This window comes from Symphalangus syndactylus, chromosome 6 (assembly GCF_028878055.3).
Source record: "Symphalangus syndactylus isolate Jambi chromosome 6, NHGRI_mSymSyn1-v2.1_pri, whole genome shotgun sequence".
Classification (NCBI taxonomy): domain Eukaryota; kingdom Metazoa; phylum Chordata; class Mammalia; order Primates; family Hylobatidae; genus Symphalangus; species Symphalangus syndactylus.
Genome location: NC_072428.2, coordinates 129,191,970 through 129,210,476, shown reverse-complemented (window position 1 = coordinate 129,210,476; position 18,507 = coordinate 129,191,970). Strand labels below are relative to the sequence as shown.

The following is an 18,507-nucleotide window of genomic DNA, read 5'->3' as shown; positions in this document are numbered from 1 at the left end:
ACATAGGTTAGGCTATTTCAATAGACATTGCAGTTAATTAGCTAGAACCACATTGTTTTGTTATTTGTTAGCATTAAATAATTTTTTTTTTTTTGCAAATTGGTTTCATTCCTTTGATGAAGCTGAGCAACTCTGTCCAACAAGGTTTAGTTTGTACTTGGAAACCACAAAGTAGTCTCAAAGTATTTTAGAGGGACTCGATATTGATGGCAAAAGAAAATTTGCAGCTACACATTTGCTTCTAACAGTTCCCTCTCTGTGAAACATTATTTTTGGTGGTCTAAAGAAAGCATTGCGTTTCTTGTTTGAGATTTTACAGCTATACTTTGCTGTGTAATGTTATGGTTACTTTTCTGTAAAATGTTAGTTTTGGTGATCTAAATAAAGCCTATCTTGTTTGAAAGAAAACAAAAACAAGAACAACAACATAAAAGGAAGTCTTTGCCCACACCAATGTCCTGGAGAGTTTCTCCAATGTTTTCTTGTAGAATTTTCCTTATTTAAGGTCTTGGATTTCAGTCTTTAATCCATTTTGATTTGATTTTTGTATAGGGTGAGAAATGGAAGTCTAGTTTCATTCTTCTGCATATGGATATCCAGTTTTCCCAGCATAATTTATTGAAGAGACTGTCCTTTCCCTAAAGGTTCTTGGCACCTTTGTCAAAAACGAGTTCACTGTAGATGTATGGATTATTTCTGGGTTCTCTTAATGTGCTCCATTGGTCTATATGTCTGTGTTTATGCCAGTACCATGCTGTTTTTGTTACTATAGCTCTGAGGTATAATTAGAAGTCAAGTACAGTGATTCCTCCAGTTTTGTCCTTTCTGCTCAGAACAGCTTTGGCTATTCTGGTCTTTTGTGGTTCTGTATAAATTTTAGGATTATTTTTTCTACTTTTATGAAGAATATCATTGGTATTTTCATAGGGATTGCATTTAATTTGCAGATTGCTTTGGGTAGTATGAACATTTTAACAACATTGATTCTTCCAATCTATGAACATGGAATATCTTTCCTTTTTTGTGTGTCCTCTTCAATTTCTTGCATCAATGTTTTATAGTTTTTATTGTAGAAATATTTCACTACTTTGGTTAAGTTAATTCCTAAGTATTTCATTTTATTGGTAGCTATTATAAATGGGATTACTTTTTTGATTTTCAGATTGTTTGCTGTTGGCATATAGAAATGTCACTGATTTTTGTTTGTTGGTTTTGTATCCTGCAATTTTACTGCATTTGCTTATGAGTTCTAATAGTTTTTTGGTGGAGTCTTTAGGTTTTTCCAAATATAAGATCATATCATCTGCAAACAAGGATAATTTAACTTCTTCCTTTTCAATTCAGATGTCCTTTATTTCTTTCTCTTGTCTGATTACTAGCTAGGACTTCCAGTACTATGTTGAATAACAGTGGTGAAAGTGGGCATCCTGGTCTTGTTCCAGATCTTAGAGGAAAGGCTTTCCACTTTCCCCTTCAATATGATACTAGCTGTGGGTCTGTCATATATGGATTTTATTGTTTTGAGGCATGTTCCGTCTATACTCAGTTTTTTGGGGGATTTTTATCATAAAGGGATGTTGAATTTAATCAAATGCTTTTTCAGCATCAATTGAAATATCATATGGTTTTTGCCCTTCATTCTGCTGATATGATGTATCCCATTGATTTGCATATGTTGGACCATTCTTGCATTCCTGGGATAAATCTCAGTTGGTCATGATGAATGATCTTTTTAATGTGTTGTTGAATTGTTTGCTAATATTTTGTTAACAATTTTTTCATCCCTCTTCATTTGAGATATTGGACCTTAGTTTTCTTTTTTTGATGTGTCTTTGGTTTTGTTATTAGGGTAATACTGGTCTTGAAGAATGAGAGGAAATATTCCCCCCTGCTTTCTTTTTTGGAATAGTTTGAGTAGGATTGGTATTAGTTTTTCTTTAAATGTTTGGTAGAATTCTACAGTGAAGCCAATGGGTCCTGGGCTTTTCTTTACAGGGAATCTTGTTATTATGGCTTTGATCTCATTACTTGTTATTGGTTTGCTCAGGTTTTGGATTTCTTCATGGTTCAATCTTGGTTGGTTGTATGTGTCTAGGAATTTATCCATTTCTTCTAGGTTTTCCAATTTGTTGACATATCATTGCTCATAGTAGCCTCTGGTGATTCTTTGAATTTCTGTAGTATTGGTTGTATGGTGTATACATATTTGAGATGAGGGTCTCACTCTGTTGCCCGGGCTGGAATGCAGTGGTGTAATTACATGGCTCACTGCAGCCTCAACTTCCTGGGCTCAGGCAGTCCTGACACCTCAGCCTCTCAAGTAGCTGGGGCCATAGGTGCGTGCCACCATACCTGGCTAATTTTTTTATTATTACTTGTAGAGATGGGGTCTTCCTATGTTGTCCAAGCTGGTCCTGAACTCCTGGGCTCAAGCCATCTGCCTGCCTCAGCCTCCCAAAGTACTGGGATTACAAGCCTAAGCCAGCATGCCTGGCTAGTTTTAATATTTTTATATGGAAAAAAATATCATAGGCAAAGTTTAAAGGCAAATGACCTACCAGAATGTGACAAAAGTTAATGCTCAAAAGAGCTCTTGAAAACTCAGTAAAAAATAACATTTTATATCTAAAACTGATTCAAAGTTTTAAAACTCTCAGGAACAAAACAGCAAATTTACTTTATTTATTCTCTTATCCCACTTTCACTGAGATGTTGAGAAGAACTAATTCAAATATTCTCTTATTTCTGACCTCACACTTTATAATGTGAAGCCTAATAGATACATCCCTAGACAGAGAATCAAACTTCACAGTCAATATATGCCCCACTCCAATTATGACGCAGATCATAAGTACAGATTTCAGACATACCACATTCGCTAGCTGATCCTCCCACCAGCTGGAAGAACTGCTGGGCAATTTTCATATGATCCCTCTGAAAAACAAACTGAGCTGATATAGAGGAATAAGGTAAAAATATTTTATTTTATTATACTTTATCTTTCTAACATATTTGTCAGGATTAAAATATACCCTTGTTTTAAATCTTGCCCCAAACAATATTAATTCTCATTAACATAACAACTAGACCTGAAACTGAACTAAAACCTGTGCGGGGACAGGCAGAAAAGAAGAAAAAGAATCAAATCCTTAAATTCTATCCTAAAACTTCATTAAATGAACGCAATCACTCTACAAATATCTATTGCTCTTTTACCGTATATCAGACCTTGGAACAGGAGCTCTAGATATAACAAAGAGTATTTATTAAACTCATTTATTTAATAAATATTTGCTGCCTATCTACTACACAAGGCACTGTAGAATGAACTTGAGATAAAAAGATTTATTCGTATCCCATTTTGTTCCAAAAAGAACAAATAACGCTGTATTAAGATGGATAAGAGCTTAATTTTAGACAGTGTTTTGGTGTTTATAAAAATAACTTCTCCAGAGAAACAATTTTCCCCACTTTACAGATGCCAAAATTACAACTAGATATATGTAAGTTAAAAAAAGTCACTGCAAATAAGAATGAAGTTGTGCAATGATTTTTAAGTTTGTTATTAAATAAGTTGCTATTTAAAAATTGGACCCTTTTAAACAAGCAGGAGTCTTTAGGGTTACAAGTTTTTTGTTTTTTTTTTGTCTTTAAATAACATAACATTCTTTTCACAATGCTGTCTGGATTGGGGGATATGGAGAAATAAAAGGAGCTACCGGAGAGCCTATTGCTGCTTGCACTTTGATAGTCATTTTGTTCTCTTCCATACACCTATAACTTTGCAACCTATAGATTATCAGTGATTTCATACTCACTGAACCCATTTCCTGGCCAAGGGCTGCATTGACCACTCCTTTGAGAATATACTCCTAGAAACATGGAATAACATTGATTAAGAGGAATATGGAGCTATGAGATCATTTTCGAATTAACCCCTTGTATTAACTCAATACTTTATATAAATTATCAAAGATTACCCACAGTTACTTTTCTCTGTTCTATCCCTGGCTTGAATGAAAGAATTTGGAGACACTCATTTAGTTTCCAGCAGCCAAGTATCTATATAACATAATTTACCATATTTGCAAATTCTCAATCTTAAGCAAAAATAATTCAGTGGAAGCTCCAGGAGATAAGTTTCATTTTATTTCAATTCTATGGAAAAAAAAGTAAAATGTTGATATAATAATTTTTATTACCTTCTCAACCACTGCCATTCTCTGTGACCATATCATATATATTATTTTCCTTTTCCAATTTTTTTTTTTTGAGACCGAGTCTCGCTCTGTCACCCAGGCTGGAGTACAGTGGCAGGATCTCAGTTCACTGCAACCTCCACCCCAGGGTTCTAGTAATTCTCCTACCTCAGCCTCCCGAATAGCTGGGATTACAGGCCCCAGCCATCACGCCCGGCTAATTTTTTTGTATTTGTAGTAGAGACGGGGTTTCACCATGTTGGCCAGGCTGGTCTCGAACTCTGGACCTCAGGTGATCCACCCGCCTCAGCCTCCCAAAGTGCTGGGATTACAGGTGTGAGCCACCACTCCTGGCCCCTTTCCAATGTTATAGTAACTTTTCTTTGCTAGAAATCCTTTTCCTAAAAAAAAAATAAATAAAAGTGTCCTCTGATGTCCATTTATAAGGTATTCTCTCTTTTGGAGTCCTGGGGCCTCACGTGTATCCCTTTTTTCAGACTTGGTTCAATTCTTTAATAGATACCCTCCCTAGCTAGCAGCTTTATCAATCTTTCATTTAAGAGAGCTCACAAAGAACAGCATGAAAGAAGCTGAATCTTTTAATATACTTGAGAAATATAGTTGTTTAAACTCCATGGGGTCTGGAAATATTTTTCATTCAGTCTTTCATTCAATAAATGGAATGTTTACTATATACTTTATGTACATAGTGTTAGAGATACAATATAGACACAGTCCCTGACTACAAGGAGTTAACAATCCAATGGGGAAGAAAGACAAGTTACAGACAATTTATGAGATAATTGCATGTATCCAGTTGTTACTTTCATCAGAATTCTAAATTTTCATATTTCCAAATACTAAAGGAATTTTCCAAATTTCTTTACCCTTTTTGACAAAATGACTACATATAAGGGGGTTTAAAAACATCAAAAAGCCTAGAACATTCATTCTCATATCACAAGTCGCATATAACATTCCTAAATGAATACATATGGTCTTTTCCTGGGATTCTACAGGCAGGAGTCTGCCTAATCTTCTCTAATATGACTTCCAACTAAATTTCTGAAGTTCCACTTTTAGCAGAACTTGGTTAGTAAAAATGTAAAACATTCTCAGTTACCTGAGGAGTAGTAGGTTCCAGATCCTTAATTAAGTTATAAGCTTCTTGTACATCATCTGTAACACAACAAAGTAATTATACTAGCCTGTATTCCAGAAAACCCTCCTGAAGCAGTCCTCCCAAAAGATAAGATCCTTCAGTACTTAAATATTCGTGGGAAATATGATCTGTTTTATCTGTCTTCTAACTCTCCATGTTCGGTGTTGAGTAGTTATGCTAAAAATAACGAAATATCCTTAGAAAACTCATATTAAGCCATGAAGTACCTTAAAAATTGTTGAAGCTAAGAACATGGATGAGGCATTCTATGCCAATGGCATTGTATTAGATAAGAAAAGCAACGATTTTTTTTTAAAAAGAGAGATATATATATTAAGTATATAGGAATTAAATGACATGAAGTCTGAGATTTGCTTTAAAACATTTCAGGAACAAAAAAGAGGTTATGAAAAAAGAAGATTGGAAATATCTTGAAAAGTGCCGAATCCAGGGTGAGTATTTGGGTGTTTATTGTACTATTTGTCTATGTTTGAAATTTTCCATAATAAAAATAATTTATAAAATATATATGCTGTTTATTTCATTCTTGTCCAAAACATATTTCTTTTTGCTTTTATATAAAAGAGAGGCTGGGCACGGTGGCTCACACCTGTAATCTCAGCACTTTGGGAGGCTGAGGCAGGCAGATCACCTGAGATCAGGAGTTCAAGACCAGCCTGGCCAACATGGTGAAACCCTGTCTCTACTAAAAATACAAAAATTAGCCAGGCATGGTGGCGCACGCCTGTAATCCCAGCTACTTGGGAGGCTGAGGAAGGAGAATCGCTTGAAACTGGGAGGCAGAGGTTGCAGTGAGTGGAGATCACGCCACTGCACTCCAGCCTGGGCGACAGAGTAAGACTGTTTCAAAATAATAATAAATAAATAAATAAATAAATAAATAAAATAAAATAAAATAAAATAGGACTGTTTGCAAGTTCATATTCTTATTTTAATAAATACATTTTCCTCCATGAGGAATCTGTTGTCCTGGTTGGATTCTACCATGCACCTAAAAAGGCCCACATTGTTAGTCCAGGGCCCATGACCAAATGCCACCACAAATGCATGGTGGCTACTACCCTGTACTCATAGCTGTTAGAAAAGGCTGCTTTAGGTGTGTGTCTGACAATTTTAATCTTAATTAGGGGAAATAAATATCATATCCTCTTTGAATCATAGTATTTCTCATAAGCAGCCTGGGGTACAAAGAAACAGAAAGGCAGACAATCAAAGCAAATAAGAAACAGTTAATACTTTTTCCAAAAGACACAAGAAAATGTGAATGTACATTATACAACGGGGAAACTAGAAAAAGAAAAAAGAACTATAAGGGAAGGGGAGGAAAAACAATGAAAAAGAAAGAATGGATAGGGAATAAAGGCAGAAAAATAAAAGGAAAAAAGAAAAAGCAGAATGAGGGAGAAGGTAGGAGGCGACAGAAGAGGAAAGAGGATAAAAAAAGGCACAACAAATAACCACCAATAAACTTGTTCTATGAACTCGTTGCAAATATATTTTTGGAAGTATGAATTTAAAAAGTGAAGCAAATAGTTCCATCAGACATATTTAACTATTCTAAAATATCTCATTGTAAGTAAGACCAGGACAAATTTTTCTTACCTTGACGAAGGTAGTAAATCACCAAGTTTAGCCTAGCTTCAGGAATGACATCAACTAGGGGAGGTAAAACCTGCAAAGCCCCTTCACCTCCTCGGAAAACAACCTAGAGACACAGAAATCATGCTATTATGGCAATAATGATGTATATATTTATTGGTGACAATGTTTAAGGAGCTGGCACATATAACTGGGTTTATGATATTCAACTAAAATAGTTCTGGGAATCAGTTGATATATTGAGAACTTTTACTATTGGCTGAATTTATTATTGCCTACGTAATCCCTATGCTTCTTACCATCTCTCTTCTTTTCTTTCCTCTCTGCTTTTGATCCTTCTTGACAGCCTTGTCATAATTAAACATTTTATTTTTAACCCTATGTAAAACCTACCTCCATTATCATTCTCTCTATACCCTTGCCCTTCTTTTGTATTCGCAGCACTTATATCCTTATTTTATTGTATATTTCTTTATCTGTTTATCTGTTACATCCACCAGAATATAAGCTCCATATGGCAAGGAACTTTGCATTTACTGTGTATTCCTAGCCCCGAGAACTGTGACTAGTATAGTCGGCACTCAGTTATTTTTTGAAAGGACGAATATATTTTTGAAGCTCTATTTATATATATAACCTTGACCTCATTGAAAGAAAGCCATGATCTAAATTATAACAATATACACCTACTGTATACTCACAAAAATTTAAATTAAAAAGATTAAAACATAAAATTATTATAACTATGAGAAATAGAATAAAAGCATAACCCTTATTGTGTACCTCTCTTTTCCTCTTCATAAGAACTGCAGAAAACTCCTAAAGTACCCAATAATTAACAAAACTCTTTTCTAGGCAGACATTCTAAATCAAAAACTCCATGATGGAATTTATATATCCTTTCTGAGCCTGTTTCCTCATCTCTAAATGGCATTAGTAATGCCTACCTTTCAGGTTATTATGAGGATTAAATGAGCACAAGTGGGCTAAATGTGTGGCACATATTTCAGTGTTTCATTGAATTAATTTAGTAAACATTCATTAGCGTGTACTATATGCCCACTACTGTAACAAGCACAGGGGTTATAGCAGGAACAGGCCACTCCTCTGTCACCACAGACTAGTCAAGTGGGGACAGACCTCCATAAAGCAAGCAAATAAATATGTTATCAGGTGATAATAAGTGTTACAGAGAAAAGCTTAGAAATCAAAACAAACAAACAAAAAAATCCATGAAAGGACAATTTATTTTGTGTACTGTTGTATTTCTAGAGCCTAGCATAGTGTCTGGAATGTAGCAAGCTGTTTCACAAATAAATGCACAGAAAGCAAGGTCATCCAGCATGAACTACATAATCTCTTCTCTCGATCCCGAAATATCTATTTAGTGATCTTTTTTGGTTCCTTTTTCAGATATTCCCTTCTTTTGCCAAGATTCATTCACCTGTCTTCTTGATCCCATGACTTCTAACTCCATCTGAACCTCTTTTCTCCATTAATTATTGTACCTTCAATCTTCCCAAAGCCCTGGTCCTACTTCTCACTTTAAACACACACAAGGGGTTTTTGTTCTCTTGAAAAATCTTCCACTTGGCCCCACTGTTTCCTCTGGATAGTGCCCTATTTTTCTCTTTTCTTTCAATGCCACACTTCAAAAGTATGTTGCTTACTGCTTCTACTTTCTTCTCATCCTCACACTCCTTAACCTCTCAAAACATTGGCTTCTGCTCTCAGTATACAAATAAACTCACTTTCAGGAGTCACAAATTAATCTCTTTAGCCAAATTCAATGGACTTTTCTGTTCTCTTGCTCCCATGATGTGTCTGCAGTCTTGACACTGATGCCTCCAAGATGCCAATAATAACAACGCCATTTTCTTTTTTTTCTTTTTTTTTTTTAGACGGAGTCTCACTCTGTCACCCAGGCTGGAGTGCAGTGGTGCGATCTTCGCTCACTGCAAGCTTCGCCTCCCGGGTTCGCACCATTCTCCTGCCTCAGCCTCCCGAGTAGCTGGGACTAAAGGCACCCACGATAACGACCGGCTAATTTTTGTATTTTTAGTAGAGACAGGGTTTCACCATGTTAACCAGGATGGTCTCGATCTCCTGACCTCGTGATCCGACCGCCTCGGCCTCCCAAAGTGCTGGGATTACAGGCGTGAGCCACCGCGCCCGGCCTATCAATGCCATTTTCTAAATGCATACTGTGTGAAGCACCTTACACATATTACCCATGTAATCTTCCCAAAAAAAAGCAAGATAAGTACTTTTTTTTTTTTTGAGATGGAGTGTCACTCTGTCGCCCAGGCTGGAGTGCAGTGGTGTAATCTTGGCTCACTGCAAGCTTTGCCTCCTGGGTTCAAGCAATTCTCCTGCCTTGGCCTCCTGAGTAGCTGGGATTACAGGCGGATGACACCACGTCCTGCTAATTTTTGTATTTTTAGTAGAGGTGGGGTTTCACCATGTCGGTCAGGCTAGTCTTGAACTCCTGACCTTGTGATCCACCCGCCTTGGCCTCCCAAAGTGCTAGGATTACAGGCATGAGCCTCCGCACCCAGCCAAAATAAGTACTTTCATTTTCCCTATTCTACATATGAGAACACAGACTCAGCAATGTTAAGTGACTTACTCAAAGTTACAAAGCTAGTACATGGTAGAACTTGATTTTGACCTCAAATCTAACTTCAAAAGTTGATGTTTTTTAACAACCACTTATATTGCCCTGATATTTTTCAGGTTTAAAAAAAAAAATAAAAGTAATATGTGTTCATTGGAAAAAACTTAAATAAAGTATTATGAAAGAAAAATTTCCATATCGTTACTTCTCTTTCTAATCCTACTCTCTAAGAATTATCCCTATTTCATATGTTCCTTTCAGTCATATATTCATATAGTGGTTCTTTACCTTAGCTGTACATTATATCCACCTGGGATGCTTTCAAAAAAATACTGATAGCTGGGCTCCAGACCAACCATTAAATAAGATTACCTGGGGATGGGGCCCATGCATCATTAATTTCGAAAGCCTCCCAGGTGATTAAAATGTGCAGTTGTAAATGACATTACATTATCTAGATGCTTCTTCTTGTTTGCCCTTTCTTGTCTCATTTGTTGATACTCCTTCCTCCTGTCCCATAAATACAGATGCTGTTTTGGAACCATATTTTTCTATTTTTAATCCTTTCTACAGTATTTATTTCACTTCAGCAATTGAAAACCTTCCATATTAATCTGTCAAGACTCTTACAATAACTCCTAAATCTATTCTCAAGTCTTTATCTTTCTCCAAGCTTAAATTCCAGACTACTATATAACCCATAATTCTCCAGAAAAATTAATCTGGTTTCAATTTAGAAACTAAATTTGAAGTTAAAAGATTAGATGCAGAAACTCATAGTAGTAACTATCCAAATAAAACTGTATCTGTGATGGAGGCCTGAACTAGTGAAGAAATGGAGTAAATATAAGATACTGTCAACAAGAAGAGAATAGGATTTAGTAACTGAATAGAGATTGGAGATAAAGAGAAGGGGAGTCTAAAACAGCTGTGGTTTACTGGAAGAATCGGTACTACAAAAAGGAATAGAGAAATCAGAAGGAAAAAGCATAGTTATTATTATTGCCACTTTTGGATGAAGAATCTCAGTAGTATTAGTTGATTTGCCCAGTGTTCCCAGGTATCTGAATTGAGAGCAGCTGTTCTGCATCTCACTATATTACTTGGTCAACAGAATCATAATCTAGCCCTAAACCCAACCACCCATCCAACTTGAGTGTCTGCTATTCCCCAGTACAAATTTACTGTTCTAGTAAGATCAATCTGCTCACAATCTTTTACATATGTCAGCCTCATTCTAGCTCCATGTCCTTGACTAGAATGAACTCTCAGTCATCCTTCAAAGATGCAAAAATATTTCCCATTTATTTTAAACCACAGGGGGATATGTTCCTTTGTCTTGCTCAAAAAAACAGACACCTGGATCTACACTGCCTTGTGCTTCTTTCCAAATATTAAATATATTCCTGTTCTCACAAGGATTTCCTTAAGGAAACAGATTAGTACTTTAAAACTTATCTCCTCCACAGTGAGGAGGGGTTTCCTTGGAGTAAAGCATTATTTGCTGGGGCATCTCCTTTCATTCATCTTTCTAATTGCTGTGATGTACCAAAGCAGAATAGGACTGAACTCAGTCGAGACGGGAAATCGTTATTCACCAGATTGTGCCTGATGAGTTCTTTAGCAAATTCAAAGGATGAAGAAGCATTGTCCATCAAGCTTTTGAGTTCTGCCTGAAATTTAAAAAAGAAAGGCTTAAGAAAATGACAAGTGTATAGTTCTTATACCATATATTGACACAATGGTTTATAATTTACAAGGAATTTAACATGCTATTTCATTTGATCCTCATGACTCTAGGTCAATGTAATTATTATTATCCACATTTTCAAATGAGGGCAATAATAAATGGAAACAATGAGGCTTATAAAAGTTAAGGGACTTGGGCCGGGCGCAGTGGCTCATGCCTGTAATCCCAGCACTTTGGGAGGCCAAGGCGGGCAGATCACAAGATCAACAGATCGAGACCATGTTTCCTCTGGTCAACGTGGTGAAACCCCATCTCTACTAAAAGTACAAAAAAATTAGCTAGGCGTGGTAGCGCGCGCCTGTAGTCCCAGCTACTCAGGTGGCTGAGGCAGGAGAATCACTTGAACCTGGGAGGTGGAGGTTGCAGTGAGCCAAGATTGCGCCACTGCACTCCAGCCTGGTGACAGAGCGAGACTGTCTCAAAAAAAAAAAAAAGTTAAGTGACTTGAAACTTATACTAAGCAGCAAGTTTGAAAACTGGGATACTCAAGTCTGAAGACTCCTAGAGTTAGTTTTTTCTTTCAGTGTCAAAGGTGATTAACGAGCTAAGCCTTAAACAACTAAGGTTGATTCTTTAATCTGAAAGGAGATGTTAAGAAATCCTCCTTTCATCCCTTTTCTATTTCTATGAGTGGGTTGCTAAGCTTTTCTGGATAAAATCATTAAATTCTTGATTGTTCTTCACTAACTACCACAAACTCATTCTGCCTGATCTCATAGTTGGGAGTGCATGTCTGCTCAGCAATTTTTTTTTATCACTCTTCTCTTGTCCACAGTACAATTCCAAAGTTTTGGGTAGTATTAGTTTACATCAGCAGTTTTCAAGCTTTTTGGTCTCAAGATCCCTTTTATACTCTATAAATAATCTCAAAGAATTTTTGTTTATGTGGGAAATGGCCATCAATACTTATCATATCAGAAATTAAAACAGAAAATTTTAAGTATTCAATTCATTGAAAATGGTAGTAATAATACGCCTTAAAATATGTTGGAATTAACATTTGGTCTCAATTTCAGAGCAACTTGTCATTACTGAAGATAAAAACAATTAAATTTTTTAAAAGTTTAAAAATAACAATAATAGACCCCACTACATATTGACATACATATTTTTTACTTTAAGAAACTGTATTTATCAAATCAAAAATTTAGTGAGAACAGTGTTATTGTTTTACACTTTTTGCAAATCTCTTTAATGTCTGGCTTAACAGGGGATAGATGGATTGTCATATCTGTATCTGCATTTGATCTATTTTAAGACCATATGGTGCCAGGTGACAAGGACAAAAAAGAAAGCCCAATACCAGCACAAGGTGGGAAGTCTAGTGAAAGACCCTTCCCACAATCAGCAGGAACTACTAAAGAGCTACACTGGCAAAGGAAGGATAAAATGGAATTTCCTATGAACTTTTTGGGGCCCCTTGTACATAAATTAATAAAATAAAAAAACAGTTATATAATAGGATTTTTGAAAGTTGATTTTTGAAAAGACTAAAAAAATGTGAAAATGTAAATGAAATTGTCAAATTTTTAGAAAAATACAACTTACCAAAAATAACACAAGAAGAAATAGAAAACATGCATAGTCCTATAACCACTAAAGGAACTGAATTAGGTAATTTAAAATCTTCCAAACCTAGACAGTTTTGTCAATGAGTTCTACTAAACATTTAAGAAATATAAAAGCCAATCTTATACAAACTTTTCCAGAAAATAGAAACATATGGTACCTGCTTCAATTCATTCATTTTCCTTTGAGATAATCTTTGCACCAAATCCTGACAAGAACTATACCAAAAAAGCAAATTATAAACCAATCGAACCAATATGTATTGATGCAACAAATTAAATAATAGCTATCTAATATGTGATATGTAAAGAGAAGAATGAACCATGATGAAGCTGGGTTTATTCTGGTATAACGTTGATTTTTAAAATATTTTGTTTTTTGAGACAGGGTCTCACTCTGCCACCCAGGCTGGAGTGCAGTGGCACCATCTTAGCTCACTGCAACCCCTGTCCCCCAGGCTCAAGTGATCCTCCCACCTCAGCCTCCCAAGTATCTGAAACCACAGCCACATGCCACCACACCAGGGTAATTTTTGTATTTTTAGTAGAGATGGGATTTCACCATGCTGTCCAGGCTGGTCTCAAACTCCTGACCTCAAATGATCCACCTATCTCAGCCTCCCAAAGTGCTGGGATTACAGACATGAGCCACCATGTCCAGCCTAAAGTTGATTTAACAGTAGAAAATACTTCAAATAATTTGCCACAAGAATAAAGGAAAATGATATGACTGTCTTAATAGACGAAGAATACAAGATGTTATACTTCAACATCTGATCCTTATAAAACCTCTTAGCAAATTAACACTAGAAGGGAAGTTCCTTAATCTGATAAAGGATATCTTTAAAAATCTACGTTAAACATCATACTTAATGATGAAATATCATCAAAAGCTTTTCCTTTGAGATAAAAAACCTTACAAGGATATTTCCTTTTTTACTTTGTTTTTGTTTTTGTTTTGAGATGGTGTCTAGCTCTGTCGCCTAGGCTGGAGTGCAGTGGCATAGTCTTGGCTCACTGTAACCTCTGCCTCCCAGATTCAAGCCATTCTCCTGCCTCAGCCTCCCAAGTAGCTGGGATTACAGGTGCATGCCACCATGCCTGGCTAATTTTTGTATTTTTAGTAGAGATAGGATTTCACCATGTTGGTCAGGCTGGTCTGGAACTCCTGACCTCGAGTGATCTGCCTGCCTCGGCCTCCCAAAGTGCTGGGATTACAGGCATGTGCCACCACGCCCAGCTAATTTTGTATTTTTAGTAGAGATGGGGTTTCACCATGTTGGTCAGGCTGGTCTCGAACTCCTGACCTCAGGTGATCCATCCAGATTGGCCTCCCAAAGTTCTGGGATTACAGGCGTGAGCCACTGTGCCTAGCCAGAAATGGTTTCTTAAGATACAGAAAGCACTAAACATAAAGAAAAAGATCAATGTGACTATGTTTCAGCCTATAAAATCTTTAATAATTACAAATATTTACTGACAGTTTACTATGTATATCAAGTTAAGGACTTTACATACCTCATACCATTTAATCTTCACAAGAACCTACAATGAGTCAATACTATTTTTTCCCTGTTTTACAGATGATGCTTAAGGAAGTTAAGTATTTCACCTGAAGTCACATAGCAACTATGCCAGGGTTGAAATTTGGGTCTATCCGATTCCAAGCCCAAACTCATAATCACTACCCTAGAGGCTGTGCCAGTTTTGGGGGGAAAGTTCTTCAACTCTTTAGTCTCTAAAACCAGCAGCTTTCTCCTCCTTTTTTATTTTATTTTTTTAAACCAGCATCTTACATTCAATGTTTCTATTTTTTCATCATCTACTTGCCATCCTTTCTGCCACACCCTTTATGAGAATTCTCAATCTGAGTTGTTACTCACTCACTCCTGATCTCCTTGCAACCTAGCTTCAAGCTCCAATAATAATGATATCCTGTGGCTCACGCTTGTAATCCCAGCACTTTGGGAGGCCGAGGCGGGTGGATCACGAGGTCAGGAGATCGAGACCACGGTGAAACCCCGTCTCTACTAAAAATACAAAAAATTAGCCGGGCATGGTGGCGGGCGCCTGTAGTCCCAGCTACTCGGAGAGGCTGAGGCAGGAGAATGGCGTGAACCCGGGAGGCGGAGCTTGCAGTGAGCCGAGATTGGGCCACTGCACTCCAGCCTGGGTGACAGAGCGAGACTCCGTCTCAAAAAAAAAAAAAAATGATATCCTAATCAGATAAGGAAATGTAGGAAACTCTAATTAAAATGGCCTTTTCTCAGTCTTCATTTCTGCTGACCTTTTGTACCTCCTCCTTCTTTTAAATGTGATTCTCCTTAACTTGTCAGTCATACTTTTAATTTCTCATTCAACAAATAAGTAGTTGGCATCAACTTTGTGCAAGCATTGTGCTCAGTCCTGGGACACAAATGTCAAAAGACACAGTCTCAACCATCAATGAGCTTGTTTAGATTGAAGATAATTAGGCAACTGACAAATAATAAGCAGAATGGAGACATTTTGTGTGTGTGTATGGCAGGACATTTTAGTGGTTAAGTCTATGTTGGAGTCAGATAGACAAAAGTTTGAGATTTGAATTTGCCACTTGTTATGTTAGTTGCATAAGTCTGAACAAGTTACTCAAAGTACTTTAAGAACTAAGTCAATCATTACAAATTATTTCCTGTTTACTTTAGAAAAGCAGGATGCTATTGGTGTTTGTGAGAGACTAAACAATATAATATAGACCCTGTTATACAAGTTAGAAGAGTGTCTGAATTTAAATAGCTTATTAAAATTATAGTAATTAAACATAAACTCTATCTTACTGCTACCAAAAAAAGGTTCTTCTGGTACATTTGACATAGCCTTCTACTGCTGGAGTACATTATAAAATCAATATATAAACTACATTGACACAATTTCAAAGGAAAAAGCTTGTCTTTTGGGGTTAGAAGTACACTCTGATGTCCTAACTTGGATAATTCTAGGTGTGTACTATAGATAGGATATTGAGTAACCATACTATGGAAATGACATATACAGACAAAATGTAAACATTTAATAAATTGGACCATACACCAAAATTGGTAAATTTCCCCAAGACTGATTGACTCCAGGTAGAAGGGCAAGAATGTATTTCATTTATTTGTTCTTACTAATGGGTGAAAACTCTAAAGACACCAAATTGCTAATTCAGTCTATTACTAAACTGCTGATGCTGGAAACAAGCCAATTAGGCAGACTTGGGGGACTCTTTAGTTGAAATGACTATTATCCCAAGAATGTATTTTATTTAATATATAAGTATATATTATGTGCTCAAGTGTATACTAAGCAATTCAGTTTGGAGGGCAAGGGTAGGATTTTTAAAGTTTGACACATGCAGAAATTTTACATTTAAATTTTGGTGGCTTCTGACGTCAACTAAAGTAATAACCATGTTAAATTATCTATTTCTATCCATATATTTGTATATAGATATAGTGTAGAACATATTCTCTATTCTTTATCTATGTATGTATCTACCTATATCTATCTATGTATATATATGTGTATATGTTAAATAAAATTATGTTATTAAAATGTTAGTAAAGTTACATGTTATTTAAAACATGTTAAATTAAATAAAAGGAGGTAATAATCTATGGCCTCCTGTGTTTTCTCGATTTCCTACAAAACGAGAACTACAATAGCCTCTAACCACAGGCTTGTCAGGGAAATTAAATAATGGATTTAAAGTGTTCTGCATGGTGCCTACAAGTTAGCCAATTTCTAAGTATTTATAAAATGTCCACTATTTTTGCCTCTTGGGCTAACCTTAAAAAAGAAGTTGACGTGTACCAAGCAGAGAAAGAAGGAAGTCATTCCAGGAGTGAGAATGCTGCACATGAAGCTATGGTGGTAAGAGAGTATGACATGTAGAACAAATTCAGTGGTTGGACTGAAGATAACAAGACTGACTAAAGGCAGGAACACTATTTAAAGAGCCAAAATAAGAGGTGAGAAACTCCTGGATTAGAATAGTGGCCAAGGAGAGGAAGGGATAGATAAAAGATATATCTAGGATGTATAGCTGACAGGAACTAAGGGATGATTATATGGAGATGAAGAAGACAGCCAACAGATATGCCAGGTTTCTTTCTTTCTTTTTTTTTTTTCTTTGAGACGGAGTCTTGCTCTGTCGCCCAGGCTGGAGGGCAGTGGAACGATCTCGGCTCACTGCCAGCTCCGCCTCCCGGGTTCACGCCATTCTCCTGCCTCAGCCTCTCCGAGTAGCTGGGACTACAGGCGCCCGCCACCACACCTGGCTAATTTTTTGTGTTTTTAGTAGAGATGAGGTTTCACCGTGTTAGCCAGGATGGTCTGATCTTGTGATCCACCCGCCTCGGCCTCCCAAAGTGCTGGGATTACAGGCGTGAGCCACTGCACCCAGCCCAGATATGCCAGGTTTCTAATGTGGTTTACTGGATGTATGTTGGTGACATTCAATCACAGAGCCACACACAGATTTTAGAGGAAGAAGCTGAAGCATTTGCTTTTTGGTTTTTGGGTTTTTTTGAGACAGGGTCTCGCTCTGTCGCCTAGGCTGGAGTGCAGTGGCTCAATCTCGGGCTCACTGAAACCTCCGCCGGCCCCCAAACCCCCCAGGAGCTGGGATTACAGGCATGCGCCACCACACCCGGCTAATTTTTTGTATTTTTAGTAGAGATGGGGCCATGTTGGCTAGGCTGGTCTCAAACTCCTGGCCTCAAGTGATCTGCCCACCTCGGCCTCCCAAAGTGCTGAGCTACAGCGCCCGGTCAGAAGCATTTGGTTTTAAACATAAGCATTTGGTTTTAAATGTAAGGCATCTCAGTAACATAATCTACAATTTAATGGACATAACACAGAGAATTCAGAAGTCAACATTCTTTTTAGAATACCCGATAAACATATAATTAGGTTCTTATAGAATCACACTGGCAATGACAAAGGGATATTAATCAAGAGTTACAGATAACAGAGTTTCATGAATAACTTGGAAAGTATAAAGTAATTCAAATTGGAATGAAGTACATTAAAAACACACTTCCATCAATACCTCCGCTGCTCTGCCATTGTAAAGGCGAAAATGATTACAGGCTTTAAGATTGAGTGCGATGGTACTATCAGGAATTTGCTGAAGGTAAACAGCCAAAACTTCTTGAGACACATCATAGTAATCCAACTTGTAGTAGCAAAGGGCTACATAAACATTGAGGGCAAGGTATTCCCTATTAGATGAAAGAATTAGGGTTAACCATTTAAGTCTACTTCACGGAAATGTCAAATTACAAAGCTCAAATGGACAAGGCAAAGAGGACAGTTCATGAACCTGCCTTATGAAGAAAGAGGGCAAGATATAATCAGTATAATTTTTTTCTTTTCGCATTGCAATATTTGGGTGTTTTGATATAAGTAGAGTGAAAGATGACAACCAGAGAAGGGAAAGTTCATGCTGTTCATACCGAAAAACTAATATATGCAATAATTGAACATAAACACAAGCACACTCCACACAGAAGACCAACAGACAAGACATGTAGGCTTGATGGCTGGAAATGGAAGCAGGTAGGAGACTA

The 18,507-nt window shown here is 36.8% G+C and overlaps 1 protein-coding gene across 7 annotated transcripts in view; it reads right to left on the bottom strand.

The window, feature by feature from the left end:
* IFT56 (intraflagellar transport 56) overlaps nucleotides 1-18,507 on the bottom strand; it is an 84,805-nt gene that overhangs the window by 51,571 nt on the left and 14,727 nt on the right. For 4 of the 7 annotated variants that reach the window (XM_055284172.2, XM_063641658.1, XM_063641657.1 and 1 more), the window contains exons 7-12: nucleotides 17,988-18,159; nucleotides 11,197-11,271; nucleotides 6,985-7,087; nucleotides 5,323-5,378; nucleotides 3,819-3,872; nucleotides 2,871-2,934 (exon numbers count right to left, since the gene is read on the bottom strand). In XM_055284172.2, the coding sequence (XP_055140147.1) occupies nucleotides 2,871-2,934; nucleotides 3,819-3,872; nucleotides 5,323-5,378; nucleotides 6,985-7,087; nucleotides 11,197-11,271; nucleotides 17,988-18,159 (524 nt within the window). Of the gene's footprint in view, nucleotides 1-2,870; nucleotides 2,935-3,818; nucleotides 3,873-5,322; nucleotides 5,379-6,984; nucleotides 7,088-11,044; nucleotides 11,272-17,987; nucleotides 18,160-18,507 lie in introns of those variants that run through there. The other 3 variants (XM_063641660.1, XM_063641659.1, XR_010121417.1) reach the window with 2 other exon arrangements.